This window comes from Mastacembelus armatus, chromosome 22 (genome assembly GCF_900324485.2).
Source record: "Mastacembelus armatus chromosome 22, fMasArm1.2, whole genome shotgun sequence".
NCBI lineage: Eukaryota > Metazoa > Chordata > Actinopteri > Synbranchiformes > Mastacembelidae > Mastacembelus > Mastacembelus armatus.
Window position 1 is genome coordinate 3,348,589 of NC_046654.1, and position 18,825 is coordinate 3,367,413.

The 18,825-nt window shown below is 40.8% G+C and overlaps 2 protein-coding genes across 4 annotated transcripts; both read right to left on the minus strand.

Moving 5' to 3' along the window:
• Positions 1-18: 18 nt before the first annotated feature.
• Positions 19-6,731, minus strand: slc39a9 (solute carrier family 39 member 9). 2 transcript variants are annotated; one of them, XM_026302280.1, is made up of 7 exons: positions 6,234-6,731; positions 5,157-5,265; positions 4,467-4,676; positions 4,072-4,140; positions 3,782-3,867; positions 3,332-3,466; positions 19-2,991 (listed from the first exon to the last, which is right to left on the minus strand). In XM_026302280.1, the coding sequence occupies exons 1-7, from the start codon at positions 6,327-6,329 to the stop codon at positions 2,758-2,760; spliced, it is 939 nt and encodes a 312-aa protein (XP_026158065.1). In that variant the 5' UTR covers positions 6,330-6,731; the 3' UTR covers positions 19-2,757. The 2 variants fall into 2 exon arrangements, with proteins under 2 accessions (XP_026158065.1, XP_026158072.1); XM_026302287.1 differs by lacking the exon at positions 4,467-4,676.
• A 293-nt stretch (positions 6,732-7,024) lies between these two features.
• Positions 7,025-17,550, minus strand: rbm25a (RNA binding motif protein 25a). Of its 2 annotated transcripts, none has more exons than XM_026301080.2 (18): positions 17,365-17,550; positions 16,981-17,083; positions 16,026-16,075; positions 15,605-15,775; positions 15,225-15,282; positions 14,859-15,019; positions 14,563-14,754; positions 14,358-14,441; positions 10,773-11,053; positions 10,471-10,582; positions 10,299-10,388; positions 10,087-10,160; positions 9,858-10,008; positions 9,375-9,777; positions 8,983-9,287; positions 8,678-8,776; positions 8,520-8,567; positions 7,025-8,114 (listed from the first exon to the last, which is right to left on the minus strand). In XM_026301080.2, exons 2-18 carry the CDS (start codon positions 17,063-17,065, stop codon positions 8,022-8,024), a joined length of 2,457 nt encoding a protein of 818 aa, XP_026156865.1. In that variant the 5' UTR covers positions 17,066-17,083; positions 17,365-17,550; the 3' UTR covers positions 7,025-8,021. The 2 variants fall into 2 exon arrangements, with proteins under 2 accessions (XP_026156865.1, XP_026156866.1); XM_026301081.2 differs by having other exon boundaries at positions 7,026-8,114; positions 14,358-14,438.
• Positions 17,551-18,825: the final 1,275 nt, after the last annotated feature.

The window sequence follows — 18,825 nt, forward strand, 5'->3', positions numbered from 1 at the left end:
AAAACTGCTTAAATAACATTTCCACCAGTTAAAAAAATTTAATTTAGTTATCATAAAACACATTGCTTTACAACTGATCTTCACAACCAAACACATAGAGATAAGGCAGATTCATTCTGGAATGACAGCAAATAAGAAGAAAGGACACACGAAACCCCAATGAGACTATTAACCTGATCCTGAAACGCTCCTGATTAAACCTTCTAACAGCTCCAGCAGTGTTAGATTGAAGGAGTTTAGAGTTGCAAAGGTGTTTCAGTAAATGTGGACACTGGAAATCTGATTCTGTCTGAGATTATTGCACTTTAAGATGGTCAGACAAACATTAGAGACTTTTCTTTTTACTTTGAATCAGAGACTCTTCAGAACATGAGGATGAAGCTTCATAGATGTTCATGAAAAACTCTTCCAGTATAGTATTTTCACCCAGCTGATCTGTTGAACCCACATTGTTCACGTCAAAACATTTAAATGCATTTTTGTGCAGAACTGTTTTTTATCTACCAACCAAAAGCTGTCGACCAAAGACCAAAGTATCATCTAAATTCTACAATTTCCTGCAAAATTCAAAATCACCAAATTTGCAGATACATGATTTTCACTGAACACAGATTACAAAACATGACAAGCTACTAAAGTACACGTTAATTATTCTTTTCCAACTTCTAGTTATTTTTCATCCTCTTCTACTTAAGTTACTGATCTAAAATCCTCAATCAGTTTTTCCTGTCATCTCTTTTTCTCTGCTTTAGACATTTCAGAATTAGTTTGTTTCTCACTGATTCAAATATTAAAGTCTTAGTAAAAACTAAGGATGTTTTCCACACGTCCGTTCCTGCTCATTCAGTCTATTTTAGCTGGCAGGAGCTTTTCTGAGGCTCTAAAGGCTGATATTCCCAAATAAAAGCAGTTTGGTAATGACAGAAAATTCATCTGCAATAATTTGGATAATCTAAGTAATATTTCAAGGAAAACTTGAATTTCCAGCTGAATGTGTTTTGGATTTCTCATCTCTTCCATGGTAGTTAAACAGGATATATTCAGTTTTTATTTCAGGCATTTTCAACATTTTCTGGTGAATTAAATTAATAGATAATGTTAATCATTTGCTGCAGCCCTAGACAAATATACCAGTGCACCCTCACCTTGTGAATTAATTTAAAAGGATGGAAACCAAGTGAACTACACATCTCTGCAAGGATTAGGATGTGGCATTGATTAAAAAAAAAGATGAAACGGTGTGTAAATAAACGCAGCAGGGGGCGTATCCCTTTTGTGCACCTGTACAGCCCAAAACAAAAAATAATCAAACCTGCAGCTGCTGGTCTGCATGCGACCCATCCCTTTTCTCTTACATTCACAGACGTTTCTGCAACAAGCGGGTTGGAACTGAGTTGAGTGTGAAACTGTTAAATTTATACATAAAACAAAGACTCCTCAGACAGTCTGTAGACCCCGTCAGTCCATGTCCAAAAACCTCAAATGGAAAAATAACAGAAAAAAAATATTTGCGAGAAAAGCAGTTCCATCATGAAGACTGTAGAAGTTACTCTGTACAGCATACACACATACATACATATATATACAGTACATATATATATACACAGGAGCTCTGCTGGGAGCAGGCACAGTGACACAGAAACAGCCTATGTAGGTTTTAATCGTACAGAGCAGGATGTCGGGGGCAGGGCTGCGTTCAAGAGCTTCTGACCAGTGAATCCTGACATGTAATAAAAAAAAAAAAAATCAGGAGCACTTTGACCACAGAAGCAAACAATCTTCAGACCTTAGACTGAGTTGCACGCCTGAGAAAGAAGAGACTTTTTTTATGATTATTGCTCAGGTATGATTAATTAATGTGACAAAACCAATTCAAAACAGAACAAAAACTAATGGGTTTGTTCAAAAGTCTCCTGATGGTCCCTACAATGCTTCATTCATTCATCCAGTCATTCGTTCATCTAGAGCTGCTAAAATCGTCCTCTGTAAGCTTAGTGACACACTACACAGTCTATATTTAGAATCACTGCGCAGGTAAAACAAAGTAAATGAGCGTCGAGAAACTAAGCAGAGAAAAGTGACAGTTGTGATAAACTGAGGCTGCTCAAAGCTCCGTCGTTAGGTTCATATGGCTGGTTCATCTGAGAGCGAGCTGCGAGCACAAGTCTTCTCTTGGTAAGGAAATAAGGAAAGAAGATCTTCTACAAACTGTAATGTCCTTATGACGGCATCTCATCAGGAACCTGTTTCAAAGTCACTAATATGGCACTCCACAACCACTTCAACTCAGTCTGGATTGTTATGAAGAGATCTGTACAATTATTAAAAAAAAAGAAACAGCTTTCTTCAGATCAGGGGCTTTATCAAAATCTCACTGTTCAACTGCCAACTAGTAAAACATCACTTACTGAAATCAGGGTTGGTTCTTTGACTTTGGACGAGCACAATAACCTAACACTGAAAACTCCCCACTGATCTAAATAAAGTGGCCTCCCTGGCCTTTCTTAGAAAAGGGCCAACATGTCTGGTGTCATAAACAGACACAGCAGGCATATCATGTTTTGTTGTCAGTGTCAGCAGACACTGACTCTGCTTTCCATTCATCTTTCATTCAGTTTCAGTAACCAGCCCGTAACAAGCACCAGTCTGGTCCACGAAGTCCATCAGCAGATAACAAGCAATAAGAAATCAATAAATCCACAACGTTTAAAGTCTCTGTCTCCCTGTACACCTGCCTCAAACCGTCCTGAGCCGGGTCTAATGGTGGTGACCGACAGACAGCACCAGGGGAATGAGGCAGCCCAGCACCAGAGCTGCCACCTCCACCTTGCTCAGTCCTTTCCCTCCATTTCCTCCTGCAGGAGCGTGGCTGTGGCCGCCGCCCCCCACCTCAGGGAGGACGTGGACAGTCGCCACGTAGAGGAAGGTGCCGGCAGAGAAGAGCATGGCGACACCAGTGGCGTTGACGTTTGACAGGGCCTCTTTGCTGCTCTGAGGGGCAGAACAAACAAAAACATTGTTGGGAAAAATGTCATGGACAAACTTTGTTCCATCAGAAGCATTTCCTTTCTGATGGCTGTAATATTGGTGAAACACACCTGTGTGTAGATAATAAAATGCCCTTTATTGTCTAAAACCTTCCTGGAAAATGCTTCTTAAAAGTCATACTGTTTACTTTACAAGCCTTTAAGGTAAACAGATGTTTAATATTCAGAGTTGCTGGATATGGATATACCTACTCTGCAAAAAACGGAACCTAATTATTCAAAAATCGCTAAAAAAAGTGAAAAAAAGAACACTAAAAAAAACAAAACAAAAAACCTGTATTTACCTGACTGAGGCCTAAAAATGTGAGCATGGCAAGGACAGGTGCTGCCAGGGCGAAGACCAGGAGATGTTTACGGATGCGGTTTCTCTCAAGACCAGCATGCATCAGGAAAGACACCAGACCAAACGCTGCTGGAGCCTGAAGACGACAAACCAGCAGAGTTCACACTGTGATCAAACTAAAGATTATCTCCATTATCGATTAATCTGCAGATTTTGGATTAATTTATTTGTTCAAATGAGTCACAGAAAAGTGAAATATCTTAAATATCCTCATTATTTTACTTTCACTTAAATAAAATATTCAGTTTACTATCAAATAGGACCAAGAAGAAAGATGAAGCTTAGTTTGTATAAGGCAATTTAAAGTGCTTCTTATAATGCAAGCAAGAAACCACACAATACAGTATAAAAAGGAAAGTGATTTCCTGTGAAACATATAAACCAGTGTTACCTTATGCAGCATGATTGCTACAAAGACAATGAGCTGAACGCTGGTCTGAGAGGTAGAAGCAGCAGCTCCCAGAGCGACTCCATCAGCTGCAGGAAAAAGTGAAGGGGATGTGATAATATTCTGTCAGCAACACATTAAAGTCCTGATTAGAATATAGTTAAAAATCTATTACTGCTTAAACACACTAAATAATCACCTACAGTCTGGGTTTTGCCTTTTCAGCAGAAACAGACAAATATGATGCGTTTGAAGGTAAAAAATATTATTATATATTATCAAGAGAATCTAACCTGCAGCGTGGACCACGAGACCCAGGGTGGTGGTGATTTTTGACGAGGCCACTCGTGCTGCCTCTGGATCTAAACAAAACGAAATCCAAAAGCTGATGTGAGTTAAAACACGACAGCACCTGTAGCATCTAATGTTGAAGACTTTATCAACAGTTTGCAATTCAGGAAATGCTGCAATAAAAAGCTCAAATGCAGCTGCGTTTAGCTGCATCTGAGCAAACAGCATTTAAAACTTAACCATCTTAAGGTGTTTTGGGAATTTTCACTAGATGAGGCCTCATATTCCCCAAATTAGGCCAGAAACTAGACCTTCTATACCTGTGTGCTGTTCCTTTCTAAGAAACAAGTGCAATAGATTTAGTATATCAGATTTTTATCTGGCTTGGTATACTGACCCTCAGTGTTGTGCATATGAGAACTGCCTATCTGGTCCACGAGTAACATAAAGACGAAGCCCAGGACTAGAGAAACTCCGATGCAGGCATGAAGCTCCTCGTGAGTGTGTTCGTGTTTCACGCTGGCACCAAGAGCTGCCTCAGCTTCACCCTTTGTCTCGGAGACTTCCACACCTCCAGCCTGGCTGTGGCTGTGGCTGTGGTGTCCACCTGCAGACACACAGGTCCGGAGAGACAACAGTGCACAAATTCACAGCTTAACAAAGAGATCACCACACAGTCATGTGGCCTCCTATGACACAGGTAATGTGCAAATTAGACCAAAACAAATACCTGTAATTGACAACGTTATGCAACAGAAACAGACGTCATCTGTGTGTACGACACTTGATGAACTTTGCTCTGTTTGAATAGTATTTAAACTGATTCTGTCCACAGGGCAAGTACGTGTATCTATGAAATATTTCTCTACACCTTCGTTACTCGGTTTTCTCTGTTTTTCTGTTCTCTGCTGCTCCTGAAGGAGTCGAAAGCTTTGGGCATGTTTTGCAACAGTCTTTCAGAAATTTATGCTGGTTTCCACTTAATGAAATACACACACACACACCAAATCAGAGTGCCTAAATCTGAAGCATCTGTGGAGACCATTTCTGTGTAGTGTTGTTTTAACATGGATGTGCCAAACTCTACCTTCAAGGATTTCCTCATAAAGTGCATGGACCCCTTCAGGAATGATAACGGCAAGCGCAGTCCCACAGAGCAGCCCAGCCCCCATCACAGTGATCAGCTTCAGCTTCTCCTGCAGAAACAAAAAGATTATCCAGCGTTACAAAATTTATGATATGTTCACTGCTTCTTTCTCTGATTAAAGCTAAGGGTGGGCGGATCGATCCCAATAGATAGTATCAATAGCAACATTGGTATTGGTATCAGATCAATACTAGAGTGATGGGATTGATACTTCACTTTCATCAGACATGTCTGTGCAAACACCAAAGCTCCTTTCACATCTTGTAGTCATGAAGGCATCATGACGGCAGAGAGGAGCAGCAGCTGTGGAGCGTTACGTGGCGTTACTTCAGTAAATGAACTGCGACCACAACACTGTTCACTAGTGCGGCAACATCACCAATCTTGTTTAAAATGTTTAATGTTAAAACACCACAAAAAAAAAAAAACAAAAAAAACTCCGAGCTGCAGAAGAAACAAAGAGAGGGGAGGGGTGTGGCATTCAGAGAGGCACAGACTAACCAGGAAGTTCACATATTGTGATGAAAATAATATTTTAGTCGCATGGGACGTTCTTCAGCTGCCATCAGAAGAAAAAAGAAAAACATTCTCATTTCTCACAGTAATTTATAAAACAGACTAGTCCTGGACTTGAACATGCACATCATTATTATAATTATCACTGTGGTCAAGTAAACCTATTCAGATGTAGCATATGTTAATAACACTGACCTCCACTACATGAGCGTACATAAGCCTGTGTTAGAAGTAAAAAGTATCTGTATCTGTGGTATTAGACCTGTATTAACTTGATTTTACCAAAATACCAAAACGCCAAATTTTGCAATATGACATACCCCTGATTAAAGCCACCCACAGAGATGACCTTTCACCTCTGGGCACATTTAGAGATGTGGATACTGATAAGTGACTACAGTTAAACAAAGCAGCATGTTGCACAAAGTTTAATGTCCCAAACACACTTCTGAGAAGTTGACTGTTAAAGGACTGTCACAGAGTTTAATGTCTCAAACTCACCTCTGAGAAGTTGACTGCCAAAGGGATCGTCCCGGCCACATAACATCCCACCAACATCGCCAGAGACAGCAGGCTAATCGAGCTAAAATCGTCCATGGCTGCTAATCTACCTAGCTACACCATCAAAACCAGCCTCGTCACACACTGTTAACACGTCACAATAAATATCATGCCGCAAACTGCAGCTGTGAGTTAATGAAGCTCAATTTAAAAAACGTCACGTCTCCTTATTGTTTCAGTTTACGACCAAACATCCACGTTAGCAGCGCAGAGACGATGCCGCTAGCAATGCTAAGCTAACTAGCTTCCGTGTGTGTCCGGCTCTTAAAACTCGCCAGTAAAACACCCTGACATGTCGACCTTCACGCTCAAACCCGCATAGTTTCCTCAAAAACCAGCTGACACGAACAATGCTGCAACTTCCCGACTTGGCTAGCAGCTACCGAAGCGGCTAACTGAACATTCTCCTGTTTAGTGCCGAAGAAGAGTGTTTCCGGGTCACAGGTCATCCTGGTTAACCTGTCGAGACAAACCTGCCACGTGTCCCTTTGTGAATCAAGGTTAGAAAAAGAGAGAAGAAGAATTAGAGCAACATTAAACCTAATTTAATAAACAGGAATACAAGACACAAGCCCCAGGTAATTTCATTCACTCATTTTCTATTGAAATGTTTGAGTCACAAGTAAAAGCAAATACATAAATACATTAAAATAAATTACAGAGACCAGCTTCTGAAATATGAATATTTTGTTTCCCAGTTTTCAGTGATAACTGAACTGATGCACTTTATTATTTTAGTTTAAGTGGGGATAAAATGGCAAACCTGCACCGTATTATAAAGCTTTGCAATTATTATTCTTCATTAACAAATAAAAGAAAATTCAGTTTTATGTTTAAATTGTTTTTTTTCCCAAAGAGACCAGGTTCAGGTGAGAAAGTGAGGTCAAAATGACGCTACCTGACTGCATTACCCATAATAACTCAGTACTCAATTCGAGTAATATGAATCTGTATAGTTCAATTTAAGCCTTTTATTACATATTCTGTGATTGGATGCTAAGTTTGCTCTTTGGTTGACAGCACAGAGGACAGTGATGCAGACAAGGTGAGAGAGCAGGGTTTAGTCCCCAGATAGACCCCAGAAAATAAGGCCCTGTATAAAAGCCTGATCCTAGAATCGCCCCTGGTTTGAACGTGGAATAGTATCTTATCCAAGGTTTTCTGTGTGTTACGTGACACTTAAAAAAAAAAAAAAAGTAATTTGATGAAACCACCACAAAACAAATGAGGTCAGTATAAACTCGGAGGTTTTAAAATTAGGTTTCAAGAAGGTTCACCGAGGGGCTGGGAATGTGTTAAAGCAAAAGAGACAATATTTTATTTAAAAAAAAAAAAAAAAAAAAGCTTATTTATTAGTTCACACAACGGAGCAGTGCCGTAACATGACAACAGTAAGTCAAAGCAGAATATGTCCAACATACAGAAGAACAGATGGGTCATTTGCAACTCTTTTGTCTCACCAGCATCAACAAAAGAAAAAAATACAACCAAATCTTATCATGCAGTGTGTTTGTGCAAACCCTTTCTGTTCACAGCTCACACTTTCGCTTCCAAACACAAACACACACACAAACACACGCACGCACACACACAAACACACACGCACGCACACAAGGCAACAGCTCCTTGTTGAAGGAATGGAGGGGCACATGTTTACAGTCTGCCAGACCAGAAAACTGCAGGTAGCAAAACTGTGAGGTGAGACAATCAGTCAGAGACACGTGGTCTTTATTTCACCAGTCCAATCTTCTTAGCTTCTGTTTCATATATCAACAGCCTCCACATTTTTACTATGAAGACTTCTGCTTCTTCATCAAGGACCTAAACACAAAGAGATGTGTTAGAAAATGTGTACATATACCAGTAACTTGTTAAATGAACATTTTACATGAAAACAATGAATTACTATTTTGACAGTTTTATTTGCGAAACGTCAAACTAGTGGAAGATGGACTTAAAATTTTCTACAGCTCTAGGTGCAACCTACAGCCCAAAACCTATTTAGGTCACTGTCATATATGTCAAAGTATCAGATCTACCAGCTGTTATTCTGCATTTTTATTTGAAATATGACAAACAATGAATCAATCTTTAAAAACCTGTAAAACTTTATCACCAAACAAAAGCCAATAAGAATTTAATGTTTACTTGAACAAGTTGAAATAACTAACAATATAAAAAGATTCAAATGAACTCAAACAGGGTTGTGAGCTAAGTTCAACTTACCATTGCAACATCATCAAGAATACCCTGAGGGGTGCTGTGTGCCATCACCTGGGGAGGAGAAGAAACACAGTTATAGCAAACAACACCACCCAAAAAAATAAATAAATCAGGAAAAAGGATCCAGACCTAAATTTAAACCTCAGTTCATACTAACTGACCTTTGAACAGACAAAATCAACCAGAGTGGGTTCCTCCTCGCCAATGTATTCAATGATTTTCTTATTGATCCATGGTTTAATACGACGATCCATGAGAACCTATAGGGAGATCAATCAACATAAAGCTTCATTTTCAATGTGATCACATAAAATCAGCAAATACAAACAAAGAAATTGATTAATGTTGATGATGATGCTTCTAAAATTCTGTCCTTTTCATTATCTTTGAACGTCACAGGAGCAGGCAGAAAATACTGTAAATGTAATAAAACAGCCAGAAATCCAAAATGACGAAGGCTCTTTACCGTGTCAACCATGGTCCAGTCCAGAGGGTAGGAGAAGAGCTCAGGCCTGGCTGTGGGAATCTTCTCAATAAGGCTCTTTATGTGCTTACGTTTCTCCTCTGTGTTGATGCTGCCTTTGGCCCCTGAAATTTCTGCCCCATCCAGCCCCAGACTCTTATCGTCATCACCATAGTCCAGTGGAACCAGTTTCCTTTTACGAGGCTGCTCGTCAGCCTCCTCGTCGTCAAACTTGTTGAAAACACTTTCCACGGTTGCCAGTTTCTTTCGCTTTCCTGCGTTGAGCTGGTTGGGGCTGTTGGTGGCACCTGCAGCAGAAGACCAGTTTATTCTAGTACAGCTGTAATGTTAAAGAAATAGATCCCCCTGCATCCTTAGTTAACTTCTGTACTCACCCAGTTTGAGACTGAGACCAATTTTTGGCCGATGCTCCTCTGGTGGTTGGACATCAGGAGTGTTCTCGCCCGGAATGATGATGCCGCAGGGAGATTCATTACCGGGTGTGTTTGGAGTCACATTTCCACTGGCTGAGGACACCGACGGCGCGGTTGTGATTGGTCGCATAATGGGTTTGAGTTGCGGCTTGACTTCTTGAGAGTCATCACCATCGTGGAAGTCATCCTCCTCTCTGAACTCCACATCATCATCTGAATGCTGCTGGTGGCTTCGTGGTGCTGGCTCCACAATTCTTTCTGACACTCTCTTTTCCCGATCCTTGTGAGTCTTCTCCTGCTTCACGTCCTCCTCAGGTTCAAGCTTCAGAGGAGGCTGCCGTCTGCGCTCTGCCTCTTCCTCCATCTGTGCAAATATACCCGGCAAATAAAAATGGCTTTACTTTATGCTACAGTCAAACAAAAGTAAGTTGCGTGAGGACTCACCCTCTGCAGCTCAGCATCAGGGTCAGGGTGCCCCTCAGTGAGAAGCCTTTGTCTGATCTCCTCCAGCTCCTCCTTCTCCCTCTTCCGGTCTCGCTCATCCAATTCTATCTCCTTCTCTCGGTCTCGAAGTCGCTTCTGCAAAGCACTCCCCCTGAGAAAGAGAATAATGAAGTGAAGTAATGCAAAAACAAAAGCCAGCATGCCTCACACTTCTGAATGTGACAGTCACCTGTAATATTTGGGGTCGTCTCTGTCGTCGTCATAATCCTCAAGAAATTCTTTCAACCTTTTGGCTTCTTTCATCTAAATATCAACCCACAGCAATAATTAGTGGATCTGCATAAACCCAGCAAGTCCTGCCATATCTGAGGTTATAAACTGTCTAAAAACAATGGCAATATTATTTGCTAACAACGTGATCAGCTGTGCATTGATGTATACCATTTCACGCCGCCTCTCATCATCCCTTTCTGTTTCTTTGTTGTAGTCTCGGGACTTCTTCCTCTCTCGGATCTCCCAGTTTTTGAGGCGCTTTAAGAAATGAAATTATGAAATTAACTTAAGTGTAATTATGCTTCACCAACATGAAACTTAGGTGACACAATATACGTACTTCCTGGTAAGCTGCCTCCTTGTCTCGAAGCCTCCTCTCAAGTCTCCTCCGTTCGTAGACGTCCTCCTCATCTTCTTCACGTTCTCGTTTCTTCTCTTCTCTTGTCCGCTCTCTGCAGAAAACACATCACTGCTGTTATGGTGTGCACATAACAACTGCACAACAATGGTTTCATTTCAAGAAAGTTAAATGAGCCATCAAACTCCATTTAAGTGTGCACCTGTTCTATTATCTGACTTGTAACCTTCAGATAAGTCAGCATTGTGTCAAAATGACTCATGTAATCAGGTATCATCACTGACCTCGATCTGCTGCGACCTTCACTGACGTCTCGACTCCTTTCGCTCTCTCGCTCCTTCTCTCGCTCTTTTGTCCTCTCCCGTTCACGATCTCGCTCTCGCTCACGATCACGATCACGATCGCGGTCTCTTTCTCGCTCTTTGTCCCTTTCTCTCTCCCTCTCCTTCTCTTTCTCACGGTCGCGGCGTTCCCTCTCACGTTCCCGCTCTTTGTCCCTCTCTCTCCTTTCCCTCTCGAGCTCCAGTCGTTCCTTTTCTTTCTTTCCTTTTTCCTCCTCCAGTTTCTACAGGGGCCCAACAGGAAGAAAGGGGAGATGAAGTGGGGAATGTGTTACTAGATTAAAAACACCCAAAGTACCATCAAATATAAACAGGCTATCAGCACATTATACTGAAAATAACTTAGTGTCCCTGGGCCAGTGATGCTCACATAAAGCCAATGACCCACTGCCTTAGAGTGGCTGGCTGCTGTGAGTGACAGCGTCCCCTTAGCCCTGACATTTCCTCCAGGAAGACTGATCCTCTGCTTAAGCAGATTTAATAGAGATGCTGCTCAATACAGGACACACTTTCTTACACCCCTAAACTGCAGTTTATTCCTGAAGGGCACACAAAATGAAATAATCTTTAGCTGTATGAAGGATTACAGCATAACTGTCATTTTTTTTAATATCAAAGTGGTGGAGAGACATTTTTTCGTTCCAGTATTCAGCCCTGGCCTTTATCACAAACATTAGTACTGAATGATTTTGTCTGATATGTAACAGGTCAGCTCATCCTCTGCGGTTACTATGTGCTCTATGGTGATCTGAGATTATGCTCTGATGTCATGACGGTCTATTCCAATAAAAACTCAGCTGTAGGCAGATATGTATTGATGAAGCCTCGACCAGCCCACTTTTCGAATCAATGTGCACTCAGACTAATGCAGAAAGTGACAACCTTAGAAGACAACCTTATCTAAGACATATTGTAGGTGCATCACTGTGTCTACAAATAAGATGATGGTGACTATTCCACACAGCAGAAGATATTTGTCATCTAATATATGGTCTGATGCTTTATGGACTCCTTGAGTCTTTATACGATTCCTTGAGTTGATGGGTTTAACTGGAAACAGGGGCCCCTCATGCTATGAACATGCTCATGGTAACATAAAGAATTGGCAAATGGCCCAAATAAGCGAATTACATAATCAGCTCCCATGTGTTTTCTACATGGTCGCCTGAGATGTGGGGGAGAATGCAAGTGCTCCTCTGCAGCAGTGTGGGAGTTCTGGCATAGGCTGAGTGACAGAAGCAGCATCTCAGACTACATTGTACTGTTGGATAATTTTATGCGTTCAGTTTCTCAGAGATTCTGTAGAGCAATGAATACCTTGTGCTACTCCCTCAAGACAAAAACTATCAAATATGAGGAGTTTGAAAGTGTATGCAGGCCTATCTTGAATGCATGTGATTAAAAAACACCCCAAAACCTCTATGTGTATGTAAGAAATGTAAATCAGGTGTCTATGTTCTCACCGGCTGGCACAGAAATCATAGCATTTTCTGCAGATCATTTGGCAGCTATTAGTGTGCAACTTACAGGTGATGAACTATGGTTTCAGCGCTTCTCTGCCCCTACACATCCTACAGGCTACGTGTGGGAGGAAAAGCAGGTCAAGTGTAAAGGCAATATAATCAGGAAAAATGTCCAAACGATACCAGCGAAGCAGGTTATCTAATTACACTTCATCCACATAAAAAACATCAAGAACAAAGTTTTTTAAATTCATCAAGTTAGATACTGTATTCCACTTTGCCACAAGGAAATTAGTGAAGCAGTCTTACCTGTAGGCTGTCCTGTCTCTCCAGTCTCTCCAACCCATTAAATGGTATCAAAACATTTAACAGAGTGAGACCCGCAGTCCAATCTGTCCTCACAATATTAGAGAAAACAGTTTGAACTGTGGGTCTGACAACTGTTGAATGATGAGCAAAATAAGGAAAGAATGACGGGTCTAAACTACCTGTTCCACATGACTATGTCCATAAAAGCTGATTCAAACAGCATTAACAGGTGAGAGTAGTTTAAAACTAGACAATGAACAAGGTATCTGACAGCGAGTTGCTTTAATCCACAGCTCCTACTGTAATGCTTAGAGTTAGAACCTTCACTCATTTCTGAACTTACCTCTTTCTAACATTTCATTATTTAAAAAAAAAAAAAAACAGCTGAAATTTTCTTCTTAACACTGTATTTAACTAAACTAAATCATTAGTGGGATTAGATTTCACTAAATACCGATTAGCACTGGTTTCCAAATTCCAGCCTTCTATATTCAGTACTTTACTTCGTCCCTATTATAACATACTTTGCAATGATCCTTGTCAGTGGTGCTTTGGCATTCTGCTATCATGGTTTTAAAATCTGTTCCCCTACAACATACCAAGTCTTTTTTTCTGTCTTTGATGATTATGTTCTAATTATCTGGCTCTTTTAGATCTGTCACTTGCATCACATAGAAGATGAGATTCACTAATACACTTCAACATTTCATTTATTTCTCTGTTCTTTCATTGTTTTTCCTCAGAAAATCTCAGGTAAATCTAAGACTCATCACAAAAGAAAAAATCTAATTTTCAAATCAAAATTAGACAAACATAAGAGGGATAATATACATATATAACAAGGACTCACCTCATTAATCTTCAGACCACAGAGTGCTGTGAAGGGGCGCCCCCTGATTTAATAACTCAATAAACTGCAGCTTAAACTACCGCAGTGGTTAGGCTCATTTAGTCTGTGTGTGTTCCTCAAAACACAACATTGATCATATGAGGACCTGCAGAGTTTCACTGAGCTCCCTGCCTGACTGTGACTGTTTTGTTTTTTTAATCACTAACAATTAGTACAGTCCAGTGTCAGCACCAGTACCAGTGGGAGCTTTGCATGCCCATGTCCACACATAAGTAAAAACAATGGAAGTGACCTGAGAGCCAGTTGCCCCTCTGCAACCCCTCCAGAAGGGAGCGCCCAAGATGAGTAAGGAAGAAATGAAAGCTCATACTTACATCCTATCCTCGCAACTTTTTCCCAAAGCTGAGATTCTGAGATTCATCTTGCTCTAGTCACCAAATGAACTCTACCATATTGGTGGGGTTTAATCAATAGATTAGCTTTAGATGGAATTTAACATTGTGTCCATGCACTCTGTGTAATCAAATTAGCTTACAGCTTGTGTAGAGCTAAAACTGATGAACAGTGGTAACACTTTCCAATTTGGAAATAGATACTACAAGTCCACCTGTGGCTCACTGATAAAGCATCTGAACACTTCAAGCCTCTAACAGATACTCTAAAATATTTGAATCAACATTAAATACTCTCTAGTCTTTCAATGTTTGAATTTCAGAAACTAATCTAAATATTAACAGAATATGTAGATACTATGGTTGATAGTAGCAAATCCTAGGGAGGAATCCCCTCCATTAAGTATATAAACTTCAGCTTCATTTGCTGTTGAGCAATTTCAAATTACAAATGTGGAGGATTCCTTCTCCAAAACCTAAACTACAGAGTAAAAACAGCAGCTTGATACATTACCTTGTGTGTGTCCCGGAATTTACTGATCTCTCTGGAAATCAAGTCTCTCTTGTCATCTTCCATCTCCATGGCATTGATATCCTCCTTACACAAAAGAGAGAAAGACAAGGAACAAACACTAAGTATTTGCCAATTACTACAAAGAAGCTACAAATCACAGCACAAAAGAATATTGTTCCAGGCTTTGTTTACATGCAAACACTACCTCATCTTTCTTCTCTTTCCTCTTCTTGTGAGGTTGACTGTCGGGGTCCAGCGAGGGAGCATTGAGTTCACTAGCATACTCTCGGATGAGGATGTCTATAGCTCCTTTCACAACCTGGTCCCTACGCAGGGTTTCTTCATCAAGAACCTCCTCCTCATCCTCGTCCCCGCTCTTTGACGCCACGCTGGCTCCCTATATGGTCAAACCAGACATTGTGGAGAACAAGCTCACAGACCCAATTTAACACCTAACAGAAATGTTGAATTTATCTTTTATCCAACATGCCAATAGCTCACCCCATTGGCACTCCTCTTCTTTGCCTTCCACTCATCTAACTGGGCCTTGGTCTTGGCATCTACCTTGACCAACAGCTTCTTATCACCTAAGAGCAACTCATGTAGAAGTCTGAGGGCTCGCAGTGTCGATTCAGGTTCTTTATACTCGCAGAACCCAAAAGCTTCCAGGAGATGTGAGCAGAAAGTTAGTTCTACTGTAATCTCAAATAGTTGCAGTAACAAATACAGACTTTGGATTTTGCAATATTTAACAGTGTCTTTCTATTAGCCTAATTCCATCTACAGAGCCAATGCTATAAAAACTACAGGGTGGGGAATATTTTTTAATCTGAAGTGGTACATGTGTTGCAGTGTTTTTGTTTTTACCTTGAAGTTTCCCCGATGCACCTTGAACCCTTTTCCAGCTTAGAACAATACCACATTTCTATAATGAAACACGAGAGAGAAAAAAAAACATTACTTCATTTCACATTACTAATGCTAATGTGTATCAATGGCGAACAGGCACTGGTAAGAAAGTTGACATGGCAGTACTGGTGTTTCCATGAGACAGTTTTCTGAGCAAAGTGCAGCAGTGGCATCACAATGTTTGATGCAGATATTGGACTAATGGTATTCTGTAGAACTGGATTGATAGACTGCAATGTGGTGCTTACCTTGATGTGCTGGAAGTGTTAGTATGTTAAATGTGCAATAACCACCTGTCACCTATAACTCTTAATTTGTTTTATGTACAGTCAACTCACTGCTAGAAGCTGTCTGACCAACATGTCAGATGCCTTTTCAGAGATGTTGCCCACAAATACAGTAGTGGTTGGGCCACTGCCGTCCTCTGTATCCTTAGCTCTGAGGGTGCCAGGCTCCTTCCTCGGAATCATCGGCTTCTGCGCAACAGTCACCGTGGTCGGGACGAGAACCTGCAACATTTAAACAACATTTAAGACATTCAAGTGGTACTTTCCTCCAGCGCAAATGAAAGAAATTACAAATTTATAGGCAACTGATAATTAGTGTTAACACTGGCCAAAAACAAATGGCATGAACTGGGCTAAACTGTTACATACGTGGTTGTTTACACAGTGAATGGATTAGGGATCTAAAAACAAGTCATGCAGACCATCTGATGTTTTAACTGGCATGCAGTAGGAACTCCTGTTTCTAACTCACTGTGGGTGTGGGGGCTACTACACCCATATGAACCGGGATCATGGGAGTACCTGCAAAAAAAAAAAAAAAAAAAAAAAAAAAAGATAAGTCATTCAAGCCACATATACTGAGATCCACAACTACGAGCAGCCACATGGATACTGTTGGATACTGTAAACCAAACAAGTAGAAAGTGTTGCTAATTGTTTGCAGTTATTTAGATATTACATTTAGAGGTATTTCTCTCTGATCTTTGTAATGGAAAATGACTCTTTACTCAAAGGCTTTGATTGATTTCATGAAGACACTGCAGGTGCAGCTCTGTTTTGTTTTTTATGTCTCTGGTTTACCAAGCACCAAGAACACTGTGTACTAAAGGGGGCATTATATTCTCAAGGATGTACTGCTGTGGCACACATACCAATGTATGAAGGAGTATTTGTGAGATATGCTAGGTGTGAGGATCAAACAAGTGCACGGCCAGGATGGAGAATTAATTATCAAATAAAACTGTAGGTTTTGGGCATATAATTGTATTAGGGAATAATATTTGTAGCTGAATATGGACATAAGGGATGATTATTTGCATTTGTCTATAAACAGCAGCCTCAGTCCAGTAGGAGCTGAGCAGTTGGGGAAACAACTGAGTGTCTATGTGTTTTGTGCTGCTCTTTTACTTGCAAGAAAATAAATGTCAAAAGACAGTTTGGTCTATCATTCTCTTTATTGCTCACCACAGGGTTTCAGCTGCAACTTTCATTACCATTTCAATAACCTGTGGTTTTATTGGCCCTGTCTGTTTCTCATTTCAACCCTCTATGTCAGATCATTCCCTGAGATATTCTGACACACAAACAATGGCTTTACTTCACATACAGTAACTGGCCCGTTTTGTTGACATGCAATTCAACAAATAACTTGCATAATGCACAAAGGACCCGAGTGCATGCTTTACAAAAACACAGCTTATCAGTACCTGGCGGGACAGGTGGGGCAAACCCCCCATACTGTGGAGGTGGGATCCCAATCTGCTGCCGGTTGAGGGGAGGCGGGTAGGACATTGTGAGGTGTTCAGAAACCTACAGCACAGAGAGGACATTTAACTGGCAACCTAAGGGCACTGGTGACGTTTTCCTGGGTTACGGTGGGTCAGGTCAAGTCAAACACGGTACCAAATTTTAACACGGATAGCACAAGTGACTGATAGTGTTGGAGTGGAGCTCCTCCTCGGTGGAAAAGCGACCACCCTGCACGTTTAACGTTACCGAGCTAATTAGCTCAAGCTAGCTAACGCTCACTCTGTGGCCCCGCTAGTTCACATTAACATTAGCTGCAGCGGTCATGCACGGATTTTACTCACCTGCAGTCAACTGTACAATAAAAGTCAGCGCCTACTAATCCTGTAGATTCTCAAAATAAAAGCCCATTAAGTACAGTAAACAGAAAAACCTTATGCTAAGCTAGCGTTAGAATTATCACCAGTGCGTTACAAGAATCCCTATTACAACCGATTCTCCTCGAAATGCATCATGGGATAGCATAAGACTTTTGGGTTTTGTTGCCCTGTATTCAGTCTCACAGGCAGCGCTGTCTTTGGGATTTTTCACCCTGAGTATGTTTGCTAAGTAGACACACACAGTCTAGTTAACGTTTCTATGTAAGAACCTTTTTATTAACTGAGTGAAACTGAAACTGTGAGTGAAACTGAGTTGTACCAAGAGTTAATGATTAACTATGCTTTGACAAATGATATAAATATTCTGGAAAGCTGAATCAGTGTAACTTTGGTTCAGGCCAAATCTGTTTTGAAATGGGAAATATATAGGTTTATTTTATTTTATTTTACAAAAATGTACTTTACTTTGTCCGTATATGTACTTGACAAAACCTTCTTTTTTTATGGGTCATGGGAGCCTGTTTCGCATATTAAACACTGCACTCCCCCTTTAAAACACCTGGTGGGGCTAGATGCTTTATTTTGTAGTACGAGACAGTGACAACTCCTGCACCTCTGGCTCTTTCTGGTAGCTGTCTCTGTGGCACTCACTTAGGCCACACCACAGTTATACTGTGTGTGTGTATACGTGTCATTTTAAATTCATAACATTTCCATGTCTACCACTTACCTTACACTCCACAGTTAATCATAATACCAAACTGAAAATATGGTTTAGATTTTTGTGCAAATTTATAAAACTAAAATATCTAATTTGCTGAAGCTTTCAGGCCCATAATTTAATATTTAGTAAATGCCCCTTTGATTACAACTGCAGCTTTTAGTGTTCTTGGGTAATTCTTTACTTTGGCAGTCATTCTGCCTGACAAGTCCTGTCAAACTGTCAGCCTGTTTATGAACTGTCATATCTGAGCGTCTTCACAGGTGTTGGTCTGGGCTGTGACAAGGACAGTCAAACTTGTGTTGTCTTGGCTGTGCGGTCAGAGTGATTGTTGTGTTGACATGTGAAGCGTCGCCTCAGGCTTATGTTGCTGCACTCTGGAGCTTGTTTTCTTCAAGCATTTGAGCTGCACTTTTGTCCCTCACTTTGACCAGTCTCATTGTCTCTGCTGCTGAAGAGTTCAGTTTTTGCTTCATCCGCCGAGAGAGTCTTTGCCTTTGAATGTTGTTAGACAAACTCAAAGCAGGCAGTCAACTGCCTTTCACTCATCGTGGCCTTTGTCAAGTGTCCCTGCTATGAAGGCCTGAATGACAGAGAGCTGTTAAGATTATAGTCCCTTCAGCAGGTTCTCACAGCTCTGCAGAGTTGCTGACCAAAGTGATCAGTTTGCACAGACAGCCAAGTCAAGTCTTCTTGGTCAGAAA

Coding starts and splice junctions, on each gene's coding strand:
- slc39a9 (XM_026302280.1), bottom strand. CDS start 6,329: ATGGACGATTTTAGCTCGATTAGCCTGCTGTCTCTGGCGATGTTGGTG. Junction 5,266..6,233: donor TGGCAGTCAACTTCTCAGAG/GTGAGTTTGAGA, acceptor TTGTTTCTGCAG/GAGAAGCTGAAGCTGATCAC. Junction 4,141..4,466: donor TCATATGCACAACACTGAGG/GTCAGTATACCA, acceptor CGTTTTGTTTAG/ATCCAGAGGCAGCACGAGTG.
- rbm25a (XM_026301080.2), bottom strand. CDS start 17,065: ATGTCCTACCCGCCTCCCCTCAACCGGCAGCAGATTGGGATCCCACCT. Junction 15,283..15,604: donor TGGTCAGACAGCTTCTAGCA/GTGAGTTGACTG, acceptor GTTTCATTATAG/AAATGTGGTATTGTTCTAAG. Junction 8,568..8,677: donor TTGATTTTGTCTGTTCAAAG/GTCAGTTAGTAT, acceptor TCTCCTCCCCAG/GTGATGGCACACAGCACCCC.